Genomic DNA, 13,288 nt, shown 5'->3' on the forward strand with positions numbered 1-13,288 from the left:
AACGCAAGAAATTCTCTGCACTTCCACGACGGAGTGAGCACTAGACGGAGGTAGAATTAAAGTGGATGGGTCTGTCTGATCTTAAACTGTCAGAGGTTTTGTGTGTGTGACGTTATCCCACACGAGAGGCTGAAGGAATAGAAATAGACATTGAACCTTTAGTCAGACGTGACAAAATTTCTCAGAGAACAGAAAATTGCCAGAACAGAAAGGAACAGAGAACACATGTCAGAGACGCCTTGTCTGACTGGCCAGAAGTAACCAGCGGGGTCCTGCAGGGCTCAGTCATGGGATCCTCGCGAAATCTATGTAAATGATCTAGCAGGACTCGGATCATTAGTGAATATAGTTACGCGAACGATGATTAATATACGACTGAGCTGATGGGTTAATCGGGATTATAATAGCTCGGGAGGACATCCTCTCAGGCTAACAGCCTTAGTCAATGATAGTTTCATCACACGATGATGACGGGACACAGTGAGATGAAACCTCGCTCGCTGACTTAGACTGCCGAGAGCAAGTGATGGGAGTCTAAGTTTGTCGAAGACCTCGGGATAGACGTGGTAGCCAGCCTTGTCCCCATTAGGAGAGGGGGAAAGGAACTGTGTACTGACCCGTGTCAACATTGCGGTCAAGCCAATGGTTAAATTGGATGCTCTTTGGGGCTAAAAACTGGAATGCAAGTTAGCTGCGCTTGTAACAAGAGAACTCACTGCAAAGCAGAGGTTAGTAGTGGCCATTCACTTGCCCACACTGCGCAAGAAAGTAACAAAGGAACAACACACTACTGCAGACTTCACGCTCAAGTCTTGAAGCGTTCCTTTTAAACTGGGAGGAGAAGAGGAACCAGAGAACACCCACGTACAACGTCTTCCCCATATGCTCAAACAAGAGGTGATGACTGGTATATTGAAACAAGGGGATCTATGAATTATAAGCTGTCCTGGGGTATAAACTGTGAGAGCTGTCTTGTATAAGCTGTAAACTTTCTAGGTGTATAACCTGTAAACTGACTTGATGTATAAGCTGTAAGTTGTCTTTGTGTAAAAAGAAAAAAATTTAAATTGTCTTGGTGTGTTAGCTGTAAGTTTTCGTGGTGTATAAACTGTAAGCTGTCTTATTGTATAAGCTGTATGCTGACTGTCATATAAACTGTAAACTGTTTAGGTGTATAAGCCGTACACTGTTTTAGTGTATAAACTGTAAACATATTTGGTGTATAAGCTACAAGCTCTCTAGGTGCATAAGTTGTAAACTGTATACTGTCGTGGTGTATAAGCTATAAACTATCTTGATGTGTAACTGAACTTTCTTGTTGTATGAGCTACAGCAGCCCCGGTGTATCACCTGTTATCTTAATGTGTAAGCTTGTTTTGATGTGTGAGATGTAGATATTCAGCGGCAGCAGACCCCTTATGGCCGAGTGCTCCGCTCGACTCATCAGTCTGGAAACAGTGAATGTAAACATCGACAGACCAAGTGTGGGACGCACAGAAGACCCGACCGGTGACCAAACATGTCAGGCGAGCATTTCACGCACTGTGGTACAGGAGGCCTTGATGCTGAGGGCTGCTTCACTCGATACAGCCTACTGGAAGCCTTATAAAAGTTACTTTGGCACCCGCACGACTACAGGAACTTGCTCAGTGGGTTCAAACCCTTCTTCCCTCCACTTACTAAACGATCCTCAGTACATAAGAGTACTCCGGAGCCGAGGGCTACCCTTAGTACCAATACCTAAGCAGAAGGTCAGATTCAGAGGATCATGCAGCACTGACTTCCCGGTAACTGTGGCAGTGTGACCCAGCTGATACGCACACCTCACACCGATCGATACTTAGGGAGAGCACCAGCTACGCACCTTCCTTGTGCCTCGGGATAGGCAGGAGCGCGAGCTCATCCCACCACAACAAATCCCATTTGATTAATGCTAGATCGAGATGACCAGTTTTACCTTTGTGTCCAAATTCCACCTCTCTACCCCCACCGCTTGCCAGACCACGCGATACTCGGCAGGCTGCTCCGTCACGTGAATACTGTGTGTGGCCGTTGGCAACTCAAGGGTGGGCCGATTTGGTAACTGTTTCTTTCCTTACACGTCGAAGCTTTGGAAGTCTTTACCTTCTCTTGTCTTTCTCAGTAACTATGACCTGGCACATTTTGAAAAAAGAATATTCACTTCCTCAAAGGTTCGTAGATACTTTCCCTTGTCTCTTCTTTTTCTCTTTCATAATTCTCTATATTTCATCTAAGGCCCGGACTTGATGTGGACTTTTATCCGTGACTGCGTGTTGTAGAAGGTGACTAAAAGGAATGAAAGCTTGGGGTGTGGGGATCTTCCCCTCCTGTTTTACTTTTCCAAAAGAAGGAACAGAGAAGGGGGCCAAGTGAGGATTTTCCCCCTCTAAGGCTCAGTCATCTGTTCTTGACGCTACTTCGCTCGCGCGGGAAATGGCGAATAAAAGATAGTGGAGGTCAAGAGGAAGGTGCAGGAGGTTGAAAAAGAGAGTTAATGAGAGTTGGAGGGAGCGAGTACCAATAAACTTCAGGTAGCATAAGAAGGTATTTTGGAAGGAGATTAATAGCGAGAGAAAAACAAGAAAGCAAATGGAGAGCAGCGGTGAAGAGAGCAAATGGAACAGTGGTAACAGATGGTGATGAGGTGAGGAGGAGATGGAGTGAGTATTTTGAAGGACTGTTGAGTGTGTCTGATGACAGGGTGGCAGATGTAGGGTGTTCAGGTCGGGGTGATGTGCGAATTGAGAGAGTCTTGGAGGATGATGTGGTGAAGATTGTAGAGGTGGTGAGGGCCTTGCGTGGGGTGACGTCGGGCGGGGTAGCTGTAGTGGATGGTGTTGCAGATGAGTTTCTTAAGGGAAGGGGTGACTGTGGCGTTGGTTGGTTTGTAGAATTTTCAGTGGATTTAAGGATCGTGGTGAGGTGGCTGAGGATTGGCGGAATGCATGTATAGTGCCACTGTATTGGGACAAAGGGGACAGAGGTGAATGTTCAAACTACAGGGATGTAAATTGCCCGAGTGTCTGTGGTAGGTTGTATGGGAGAGCGCTGACTGAGAGGGTGAAAGCACGTGCAGAGCATCCGACTGGGGAGGAGCAGTGTGGTTTCAGAAGCGTTAGAGGATGTGTGGATCAGGGATTTTTTTTTTTTATAAAGAAAGTGTGTAAAAAATACTTATAGAAACAGAAGTAAATGTAAGTAACATTGATGAGTCAGGAGAAAGCATATGTTAGGGTTGATAGAGATGCCTTGTGGAAGGTCTTACGAATATATGATATGGGAGATAAGCTGCTAGAAGCAGTGAGAAGTCTTTTGTATCAAAGGTGCAAAGCGGGTGTACGAGTAGGAAGAGATGAGAGTGAATGGATGTAGGTAAAGTTTACTGTGTGGCAGGGGTGTGTGATGTGACCGTGGCTGTTTAATTTGTTTATAGGGTGGTAAGGGAGGTAAGTGCAAGAGTCTTGAGGAAAGTGGCAAGTGTGCAGTCAGTGTGTGTGTGTGTGTGTGGGTGGGTGGGTGGTGGTGGTGGTGGTGGAGGTGGTGGTGGGGGTTCCTGGGAAGTGAGTCATTTGTTTGCTGATGATATGGCACTGGTGACAGATTCGAGTGAGAAACTGCAGAATTTGATGATTAAGGGGAAGAATGTGTGAAAGGAGGGACTAAGAGTGAATGCGAATTAAAGCAAGGATAGTAGGTTTAGCAGGGTAGAGGGACAGGTTAGTTTGGGGGTGGGGTAGGGGGAGTTTGAATGAAGAAAAATTGGAGAAAGTGAAGTGTGTTAGATACCTGGGAGTGGACATGGCAGCAAATGGAAGCATGCCAGCGGACGTGAGTCACACGGTGAGTGAGGGGCCGAAAGTTGTAGGAACATTAAAGAATGTGCGTAGTCGTCATTATCTGGGTGGGCAAATTGGCTATACTTGAAGGTATGATAATCCCAACGATGTTGTATGGATGAGAGGCATGGGCTATAGACGAGGCTGTGCGGAGGAGTGTCAATGTGTTAGAAATCAAAAGCTTGAGGACAACGTGTGGTGTGAGGTGCTTTAATCGAGTGAGTGAACTCATCTTTCGGGAGGCTGTTTCAGTAGGATTAGAGTTTCGTTAAAGAAGCAGAGGACTGCACTGCAAGTTGCATGATACTGTTGTATGGAGATCATGAGGTGGTGGCGGGGCACAAGGTTAGAGCAGAGACTTTGTTATGCCGGAAGGTTTTGACTCATGGCCTCCAAGTACAACAACACAGTAGGGAAACGCCAAACCTCTATACATACATCATACGTTCATCCGGCCTCACACACATTCCACATTCTCGTTAGCCAGACTGGTCTGCTGTCCCCCCCACCTCTATTTTCTACACATGCTACTCGGTATCTGTGTATGACGTGTAACCTGCTGTGCCCAGATAACGAAGCCTGGCCTGGCGTTCGTGGAATCTTTCCACTCGTGTGTCTGCTACATTTAGTGCTGACTTTGAGGTTCTCTTTCGCTCAGTATACAACACGGGATAACACTGGCTTGGGTAGGTATTCATCACTTCTGAGCTAACCTCGCACGAAGGGCCGTTTATGTAACACCTGTCTTACTTTTACGAGGATGGCCGACGAAAGAGTATAAAAACCCACAGTAATGAGGCCTTCTGAATGTCTATTGCATCAGAAGAGCAGTTCTTTCGCTTACGATAAGGCCACAAGGAAGAGCTTGCCAAAAGTGGCTACATAATTAGATCAGTCGGTGAACTAGTCAGGGCTCAATGTCTTGAAGGTCGTTGGTGAGGAGGAGTAGATAAAAGCAGGAATTTAAGCCTAGTGACTCTGTTGTGTAATTTGTTTATCTTTCGTTATCAGAGTAACCTGAAGCCCTTGAGGATGTGAAGATCGTGTTATTCACTTTATCAGCGCGCCTCATGGGCTAGCACGCACAAGGGCTCCAGTGGATACCCTGCCTGGCGAGTGGAGGGGTCGGACACCCTAAATATCACAACTTCTCAAAAATAAAATGCAACATATCTTGTTACCGACTTGTTTCATGTAATCCATCTCAAACTTCCGTTATATCATATCACTTACCTAATGCCTGGATGTATATCATATATATCCAGTGATATATTACACATAGTTCTGCCCCATCAGGTCTTTGGCTATCAATTGACGTCGACGGTTTTGTCATTAAGGACCCTGGCAATCGATAGGCCAAAAACCCAAATACCCAACCGACCAAATATCTTTCATGTGTTGGGATTGTGTACCCGTCAGTCTCGCACGAAACGCCTCGTGTAAACTTTGTTCAAATGTGTGACGGTCGCACTCCGTCATAGAATACTTGGCAGCAAACTCCATCTTATCACTGATTACAATGCTAACCCGCACAGTTACTTGTTCTCATACTGTTGGATACAAGGAAACTATCGTCTACTGAATGTGACTGACGTGATCCCCTGTTAAATCTACATCCCTGAACTGAAATCGTTTGTACATTACTTACCTCTTGACTCATGGAGACCTCGAAGGTGGTGTTGTGTGCTGCACAGCGAGTGTTGTTGAAGGTATTCGCCTGGGAGGAGGTGGAGGAGGAGGAGGAGGAGGAGGGCTGTAGTTCAGAACGGTTGTGCTGGTGCATCGAGTGGGTCGTCCCATCGCACAGGTCACCATACAACCCCTCCACCTTGAGCACGTGCACCAGCTGCGGCCATCCGAAGATGGTGCCGGCGAAGAGCATGGACTCGACGGTGCCGATGAGGAAGATGATGACCCTCCTGGCTAGCGAGAGCTCCAAGTTGGGGTCCTGGTTGCAGTGCATGTTGACTGGGAGGGTCCCTCTCCTCTTGAGAACTAACTCTTGAAAGTGTGATGACTTACCAGGGGACTCTCCAAGTTCTTCCTGCTGACGGCCGGGCTCCTACGCTTCCTTCGTGAGCAAGGCAGTTACCTAATTAAACAGTAGTGACATTGAAGAAACAGCAAGGACGATGGTAATAACTGCAACTTTGATGATCATAATTTGTTTTTGTGGGTGTGTGTGTGTGTCCTTTCGTCACGGTCTCTTAGAAGCTCTTTGCCATGGACATTATAGCAAGTTGCACTGGAAGAAACGACACCGGTATCCAGGGTTGTCAGGGTGGTAATGCGGCCATGCCAGCAATGCGCCTAAGAAATGTGGTTTAAGGATAAAGCTTCCCTTACATAGCGTCATTTGCTTTACTGGTAACGTCAGCAGAAATCACGGTGACAGCTAAACTCTCACTTCTTATCGGAAAAAAACATCTGAGTCTTCAACTGTGTGGTGTGTTGTTGGCAGGTCCCAGTGTGGTGTGTGTTAGGCAGGTCCCAGTGTGGTGTGTGGTAGGCAGGTCCCTGTGTGGTTGTGTGATGTGTGGTTAGCAGGTCCCTGTGTAGTGTGTGGTAGACAGGTCCCTGTGTGGTGTGTGGTTGTGTGGTTGGCAGGTCCCTGTGTGATGTATGGTAGGCAGGTCCCTGTGTGATGTATGGTAGGCAGGGCCCTGTGTGTTGTGTGGTTGGTAGGTCCCTGTGTGGTGTGTGGTAGGCAGGTCCCTGTGTGGTGTGTGGTATGCAGGTCCCTGTGTGGTGTGTGGTAGGCAGGTCCCTGTGTGGTTGGCAGATCCCTGTGTGGTGTGTGGTTAGCAGGTCACTGTGTGGTGGGTGGTTGGCAGGTCCCCGTGTGGTGTATGGTTGGCAGGTCCCTGTGTGGTGTGTGGTAGGCAAGTCCCTGTGTGGTGTGTGGTTAGCAGGCCCCTGTGTGGCGTGTGGTTGGCAGGTCCCTGTGTGGTGTATGGTTGGCAGGTCCCTGTGTGGGTAGGTGCAGGTCCCTGTGTGGTGTGTGGTTGGTAGGTGCCTATGTTGTGTACAGTTGATAGGTCCCTGTGTGGTGTGCGGTTAGCACGTCCCTGTGTGGTGTGCGGTTAGCACGTCCCTGTGTGGTGTGCGGTTAGCACGTCCCTGTGTGGTGTGCGGTTAGCACGTCCCTGTGTGGTGTAAGGTTAGTACGTCCCTGTGTGGTGTAAGGTTAGCACGTCCCTGTGTGGTGTAAGGTTAGCACGTCCCTGTGTGGTGTGTGGTTGGCACGTCCCTGTGTGGTGTATGGTTGGCACGTCCCTGTGTGGTGTATGGTTGGCACGTCCCTGTGTGTTGTATGGTTGGCAGGTCCCTGTGTGGTGTATGGTTGGCAGGTCCCTGTGTGGTGTGCGGTTAGCACGTCCCTGTGTGGTGTGCGGTTAGCACGTCCCTGTGTGGTGTGTGGTTGGCAGGTCCCTGTGTGATGTATGGTAGGCAGGTCCCTGTGTGGTGTAAGGTTAGCACGTCCCTGTGTGGTGTATGGTTGGCAGGTCCCTGTGTGGTGTATGGTTGGCAGGTCCCTGTGTGATGTATGGTAGGCAGGTCCCTGTGTGGTGTAAGGTTAGCACGTCCCTGTGTGGTGTAAGGTTAGCACGTCCCTGTGTGGTGTAAGGTTAGCACGTCCCTGTGTGGTGTAAGGTTAGCACGTCCCTGTGTGGTGTAAGGTTAGCACGTCCCTGTGTGGTGTGCGGTTAGCACGTCCCTGTGTGGTGTAAGGTTAGCACGTCCCTGTGTGGTGTATGGTTGGCAGGTCCCTGTGTGGTGTAAGGTTAGCACGTCCCTGTGTGGTGTAAGGTTAGCACGTCCCTGTGTGGTGTAAGGTTAGCACGTCCCTGTGTGGTGTAAGGTTAGCACGTCCCTGTGTGGTGTATGGTTGGCAGGTCCCTGTGTGGTGTGCGGTTAGCACGTCCCTGTGTGGTGTAAGGTTAGCACGTCCCTGTGTGGTGTGCGGTTAGCACGTCCCTGTGTGGTGTGTGGTAGGCAGGTCCCTGTGTGGTGTAAGGTTAGCACGTCCCTGTGTGGTGTAAGGTTAGCACGTCCCTGTGTGGTGTGTGGTAGGCAGGTCCCTGTGTGGTGTAAGGTTAGCACGTCCCTGTGTGGTGTAAGGTTAGCACGTCCCTGTGTGGTGTAAGGTTAGCACGTCCCTGTGTGGTGTGTGGTAGGCAGGTCCCTGTGTGGTGTGCGGTTAGCACGTCCCTGTGTGGTGTAAGGTTAGCACGTCCCTGTGTGGTGTGCGGTTAGCACGTCCCTGTGTGGTGTGTGGTAGGCAGGTCCCTGTGTGGTGTGTGGTAGGCAGGTCCCTGTGTGGTGTAAGGTTAGCACGTCCCTGTGTGGTGTGTGGTAGGCAGGTCCCTGTGTGGTGTGTGGTAGGCAGGTCCCTGTGTGGTGTGTGGTAGGCAGGTCCCTGTGTGGTGTGCGGTTAGCACGTCCCTGTGTGGTGTAAGGTTAGCACGTCCCTGTGTGGTGTAAGGTTAGCACGTCCCTGTGTGGTGTGTGGTAGGCAGGTCCCTGTGTGGTGTGCGGTTAGCACGTCCCTGTGTGGTGTGTGGTAGGCAGGTCCCTGTGTGGTGTGCGGTTAGCACGTCCCTGTGTGGTGTGTGGTAGGCAGGTCCCTGTGTGGTGTGTGGTAGGCAGGTCCCTGTGTGGTGTAAGGTTAGCACGTCCCTGTGTGGTGTGTGGTAGGCAGGTCCCTGTGTGGTGTGTGGTAGGCAGGTCCCTGTGTGGTGTAAGGTTAGCACGTCCCTGTGTGGTGTGCGGTTAGCACGTCCCTGTGTGGTGTGCGGTTAGCACGTCCCTGTGTGGTGTGTGGTAGGCAGGTCCCTGTGTGGTGTGTGGTAGGCAGGTCCCTGTGTGGTGTAAGGTTAGCACGTCCCTGTGTGGTGTGTGGTAGGCAGGTCCCTGTGTGGTGTGCGGTTAGCACGTCCCTGTGTGGTGTAAGGTTAGCACGTCCCTGTGTGGTGTGCGGTTAGCACGTCCCTGTGTGGTGTGCGGTTAGCACGTCCCTGTGTGGTGTGTGGTAGGCAGGTCCCTGTGTGGTGTATGGTTGGCAGGTCCCTGTGTGGTGTAAGGTTAGCACGTCCCTGTGTGGTGTAAGGTTAGCACGTCCCTGTGTGGTGTGCGGTTAGCACGTCCCTGTGTGGTGTGTGGTAGGCAGGTCCCTGTGTGGTGTGCGGTTAGCACGTCCCTGTGTGGTGTGTGGTAGGCAGGTCCCTGTGTGGTGTATGGTTGGCAGGTCCCTGTGTGGTGTGTGGTAGGCAGGTCCCTGTGTGGTGTGTGGTAGGCAGGTCCCTGTGTGGTGTATGGTTGGCAGGTCCCTGTGTGGTGTAAGGTTAGCACGTCCCTGTGTGGTGTGTGGTAGGCAGGTCCCTGTGTGGTGTAAGGTTAGCACGTCCCTGTGTGGTGTGTGGTAGGCAGGTCCCTGTGTGGTGTGCGGTTAGCACGTCCCTGTGTGGTGTAAGGTTAGCACGTCCCTGTGTGGTGTGTGGTAGGCAGGTCCCTGTGTGGTGTGTGGTAGGCAGGTCCCTGTGTGGTGTGTGGTAGGCAGGTCCCTGTGTGGTGTGTGGTAGGCAGGTCCCTGTGTGGTGTGCGGTTAGCACGTCCCTGTGTGGTGTAAGGTTAGCACGTCCCTGTGTGGTGTGCGGTTAGCACGTCCCTGTGTGGTGTGTGGTAGGCAGGTCCCTGTGTGGTGTGTGGTAGGCAGGTCCCTGTGTGGTGTGTGGTAGGCAGGTCCCTGTGTGGTGTATGGTTGGCAGGTCCCTGTGTGGTGTAAGGTTAGCACGTCCCTGTGTGGTGTGTGGTAGGCAGGTCCCTGTGTGGTGTAAGGTTAGCACGTCCCTGTGTGGTGTGTGGTAGGCAGGTCCCTGTGTGGTGTAAGGTTAGCACGTCCCTGTGTGGTGTAAGGTTAGCACGTCCCTGTGTGGTGTAAGGTTAGCACGTCCCTGTGTGGTGTAAGGTTAGCACGTCCCTGTGTGGTGTAAGGTTAGCACGTCCCTGTGTGGTGTAAGGTTAGCACGTCCCTGTGTGGTGTAAGGTTAGCACGTCCCTGTGTGGTGTAAGGTTAGCACGTCCCTGTGTGGTGTAAGGTTAGCACGTCCCTGTGTGGTGTAAGGTTAGCACGTCCCTGTGTGGTGTAAGGTTAGCACGTCCCTGTGTGGTGTGCGGTTAGCACGTCCCTGTGTGGTGTGCGGTTAGCACGTCCCTGTGTGGTGTAAGGTTAGCACGTCCCTGTGTGGTGTGCGGTTAGCACGTCCCTGTGTGGTGTGCGGTTAGCACGTCCCTGTGTGGTGTAAGGTTAGCACGTCCCTGTGTGGTGTAAGGTTAGCACGTCCCTGTGTGGTGTAAGGTTAGCACGTCCCTGTGTGGTGTAAGGTTAGCACGTCCCTGTGTGGTGTAAGGTTAGCACGTCCCTGTGTGGTGTAAGGTTAGCACGTCCCTGTGTGGTGTAAGGTTAGCACGTCCCTGTGTGGTGTAAGGTTAGCACGTCCCTGTGTGGTGTAAGGTTAGCACGTCCCTGTGTGGTGTGCGGTTAGCACGTCCCTGTGTGGTGTAAGGTTAGCACGTCCCTGTGTGGTGTGCGGTTAGCACGTCCCTGTGTGGTGTAAGGTTAGCACGTCCCTGTGTGGTGTAAGGTTAGCACGTCCCTGTGTGGTGTAAGGTTAGCACGTCCCTGTGTGGTGTGTGGTAGGCAGGTCCCTGTGTGGTGTAAGGTTAGCACGTCCCTGTGTGGTGTAAGGTTAGCACGTCCCTGTGTGGTGTAAGGTTAGCACGTCCCTGTGTGGTGTAAGGTTAGCACGTCCCTGTGTGGTGTAAGGTTAGCACGTCCCTGTGTGGTGTGCGGTTAGCACGTCCCTGTGTGGTGTGTGGTAGGCAGGTCCCTGTGTGGTGTAAGGTTAGCACGTCCCTGTGTGGTGTAAGGTTAGCACGTCCCTGTGTGGTGTGCGGTTAGCACGTCCCTGTGTGGTGTAAGGTTAGCACGTCCCTGTGTGGTGTGCGGTTAGCACGTCCCTGTGTGGTGTAAGGTTAGCACGTCCCTGTGTGGTGTGTGGTAGGCAGGTCCCTGTGTGGTGTGTGGTAGGCAGGTCCCTGTGTGGTGTAAGGTTAGCACGTCCCTGTGTGGTGTAAGGTTAGCACGTCCCTGTGTGGTGTAAGGTTAGCACGTCCCTGTGTGGTGTGCGGTTAGCACGTCCCTGTGTGGTGTAAGGTTAGCACGTCCCTGTGTGGTGTAAGGTTAGCACGTCCCTGTGTGGTGTAAGGTTAGCACGTCCCTGTGTGGTGTAAGGTTAGCACGTCCCTGTGTGGTGTAAGGTTAGCACGTCCCTGTGTGGTGTAAGGTTAGCACGTCCCTGTGTGGTGTAAGGTTAGCACGTCCCTGTGTGGTGTAAGGTTAGCACGTCCCTGTGTGGTGTAAGGTTAGCACGTCCCTGTGTGGTGTAAGGTTAGCACGTCCCTGTGTGGTGTAAGGTTAGCACGTCCCTGTGTGGTGTAAGGTTAGCACGTCCCTGTGTGGTGTAAGGTTAGCACGTCCCTGTGTGGTGTAAGGTTAGCACGTCCCTGTGTGGTGTGCGGTTAGCACGTCCCTGTGTGGTGTAAGGTTAGCACGTCCCTGTGTGGTGTAAGGTTAGCACGTCCCTGTGTGGTGTGCGGTTAGCACGTCCCTGTGTGGTGTGCGGTTAGCACGTCCCTGTGTGGTGTAAGGTTAGCACGTCCCTGTGTGGTGTAAGGTTAGCACGTCCCTGTGTGGTGTAAGGTTAGCACGTCCCTGTGTGGTGTAAGGTTAGCACGTCCCTGTGTGGTGTAAGGTTAGCACGTCCCTGTGTGGTGTGCGGTTAGCACGTCCCTGTGTGGTGTGTGGTAGGCAGGTCCCTGTGTGGTGTGTGGTAGGCAGGTCCCTGTGTGGTGTAAGGTTAGCACGTCCCTGTGTGGTGTAAGGTTAGCACGTCCCTGTGTGGTGTAAGGTTAGCACGTCCCTGTGTGGTGTAAGGTTAGCACGTCCCTGTGTGGTGTAAGGTTAGCACGTCCCTGTGTGGTGTGCGGTTAGCACGTCCCTGTGTGGTGTGCGGTTAGCACGTCCCTGTGTGGTGTAAGGTTAGCACGTCCCTGTGTGGTGTGCGGTTAGCACGTCCCTGTGTGGTGTAAGGTTAGCACGTCCCTGTGTGGTGTAAGGTTAGCACGTCCCTGTGTGGTGTAAGGTTAGCACGTCCCTGTGTGGTGTGCGGTTAGCACGTCCCTGTGTGGTGTGCGGTTAGCACGTCCCTGTGTGGTGTGCGGTTAGCACGTCCCTGTGTGGTGTAAGGTTAGCACGTCCCTGTGTGGTGTAAGGTTAGCACGTCCCTGTGTGGTGTAAGGTTAGCACGTCCCTGTGTGGTGTAAGGTTAGCACGTCCCTGTGTGGTGTGCGGTTAGCACGTCCCTGTGTGGTGTGCGGTTAGCACGTCCCTGTGTGGTGTGCGGTTAGCACGTCCCTGTGTGGTGTAAGGTTAGCACGTCCCTGTGTGGTGTAAGGTTAGCACGTCCCTGTGTGGTGTAAGGTTAGCACGTCCCTGTGTGGTGTAAGGTTAGCACGTCCCTGTGTGGTGTGCGGTTAGCACGTCCCTGTGTGGTGTAAGGTTAGCACGTCCCTGTGTGGTGTAAGGTTAGCACGTCCCTGTGTGGTGTAAGGTTAGCACGTCCCTGTGTGGTGTAAGGTTAGCACGTCCCTGTGTGGTGTGCGGTTAGCACGTCCCTGTGTGGTGTAAGGTTAGCACGTCCCTGTGTGGTGTGCGGTTAGCACGTCCCTGTGTGGTGTAAGGTTAGCACGTCCCTGTGTGGTGTAAGGTTAGCACGTCCCTGTGTGGTGTAAGGTTAGCACGTCCCTGTGTGGTGTAAGGTTAGCACGTCCCTGTGTGGTGTAAGGTTAGCACGTCCCTGTGTGGTGTGCGGTTAGCACGTCCCTGTGTGGTGTGCGGTTAGCACGTCCCTGTGTGGTGTAAGGTTAGCACGTCCCTGTGTGGTGTAAGGTTAGCACGTCCCTGTGTGGTGTGCGGTTAGCACGTCCCTGTGTGGTGTAAGGTTAGCACGTCCCTGTGTGGTGTAAGGTTAGCACGTCCCTGTGTGGTGTAAGGTTAGCACGTCCCTGTGTGGTGTGCGGTTAGCACGTCCCTGTGTGGTGTAAGGTTAGCACGTCCCTGTGTGGTGTAAGGTTAGCACGTCCCTGTGTGGTGTAAGGTTAGCACGTCCCTGTGTGGTGTGCGGTTAGCACGTCCCTGTGTGGTGTAAGGTTAGCACGTCCCTGTGTGGTGTAAGGTTAGCACGTCCCTGTGTGGTGTAAGGTTAGCACGTCCCTGTGTGGTGTAAGGTTAGCACGTCCCTGTGTGGTGTAAGGTTAGCACGTCCCTGTGTGGTGTAAGGTTAGCACGTCCCTGTGTGGTGTGCGGTTAG

At 52.1% G+C, this 13,288-nt stretch overlaps 1 protein-coding gene across 3 annotated transcripts in view; it reads right to left on the minus strand.

Annotated features, from left to right (window-relative positions):
- The window catches only part of LOC139762430 (equilibrative nucleobase transporter 1-like), a 59,696-nt gene that overhangs the window by 30,512 nt on the left and 15,896 nt on the right, over positions 1 to 13,288 (minus strand). Inside the window, exon 2 of one of the 3 annotated variants that reach the window (XM_071687440.1) lies at positions 5,506 to 5,949. The exons of 1 other annotated variant lie outside the window; for it this stretch is intronic. In XM_071687440.1, the coding sequence (XP_071543541.1) occupies positions 5,506 to 5,820 (315 nt within the window). In that variant the 5' untranslated portion in view covers positions 5,821 to 5,949. Of the gene's footprint in view, positions 1 to 5,505; positions 6,809 to 13,288 lie in introns of those variants that run through there. One more of the 3 variants, XM_071687350.1, reaches the window with a different exon arrangement.

The sequence above is a fragment of the Panulirus ornatus genome, chromosome 1 (assembly GCF_036320965.1).
Source record: "Panulirus ornatus isolate Po-2019 chromosome 1, ASM3632096v1, whole genome shotgun sequence".
Lineage (NCBI taxonomy): Eukaryota > Metazoa > Arthropoda > Malacostraca > Decapoda > Palinuridae > Panulirus > Panulirus ornatus.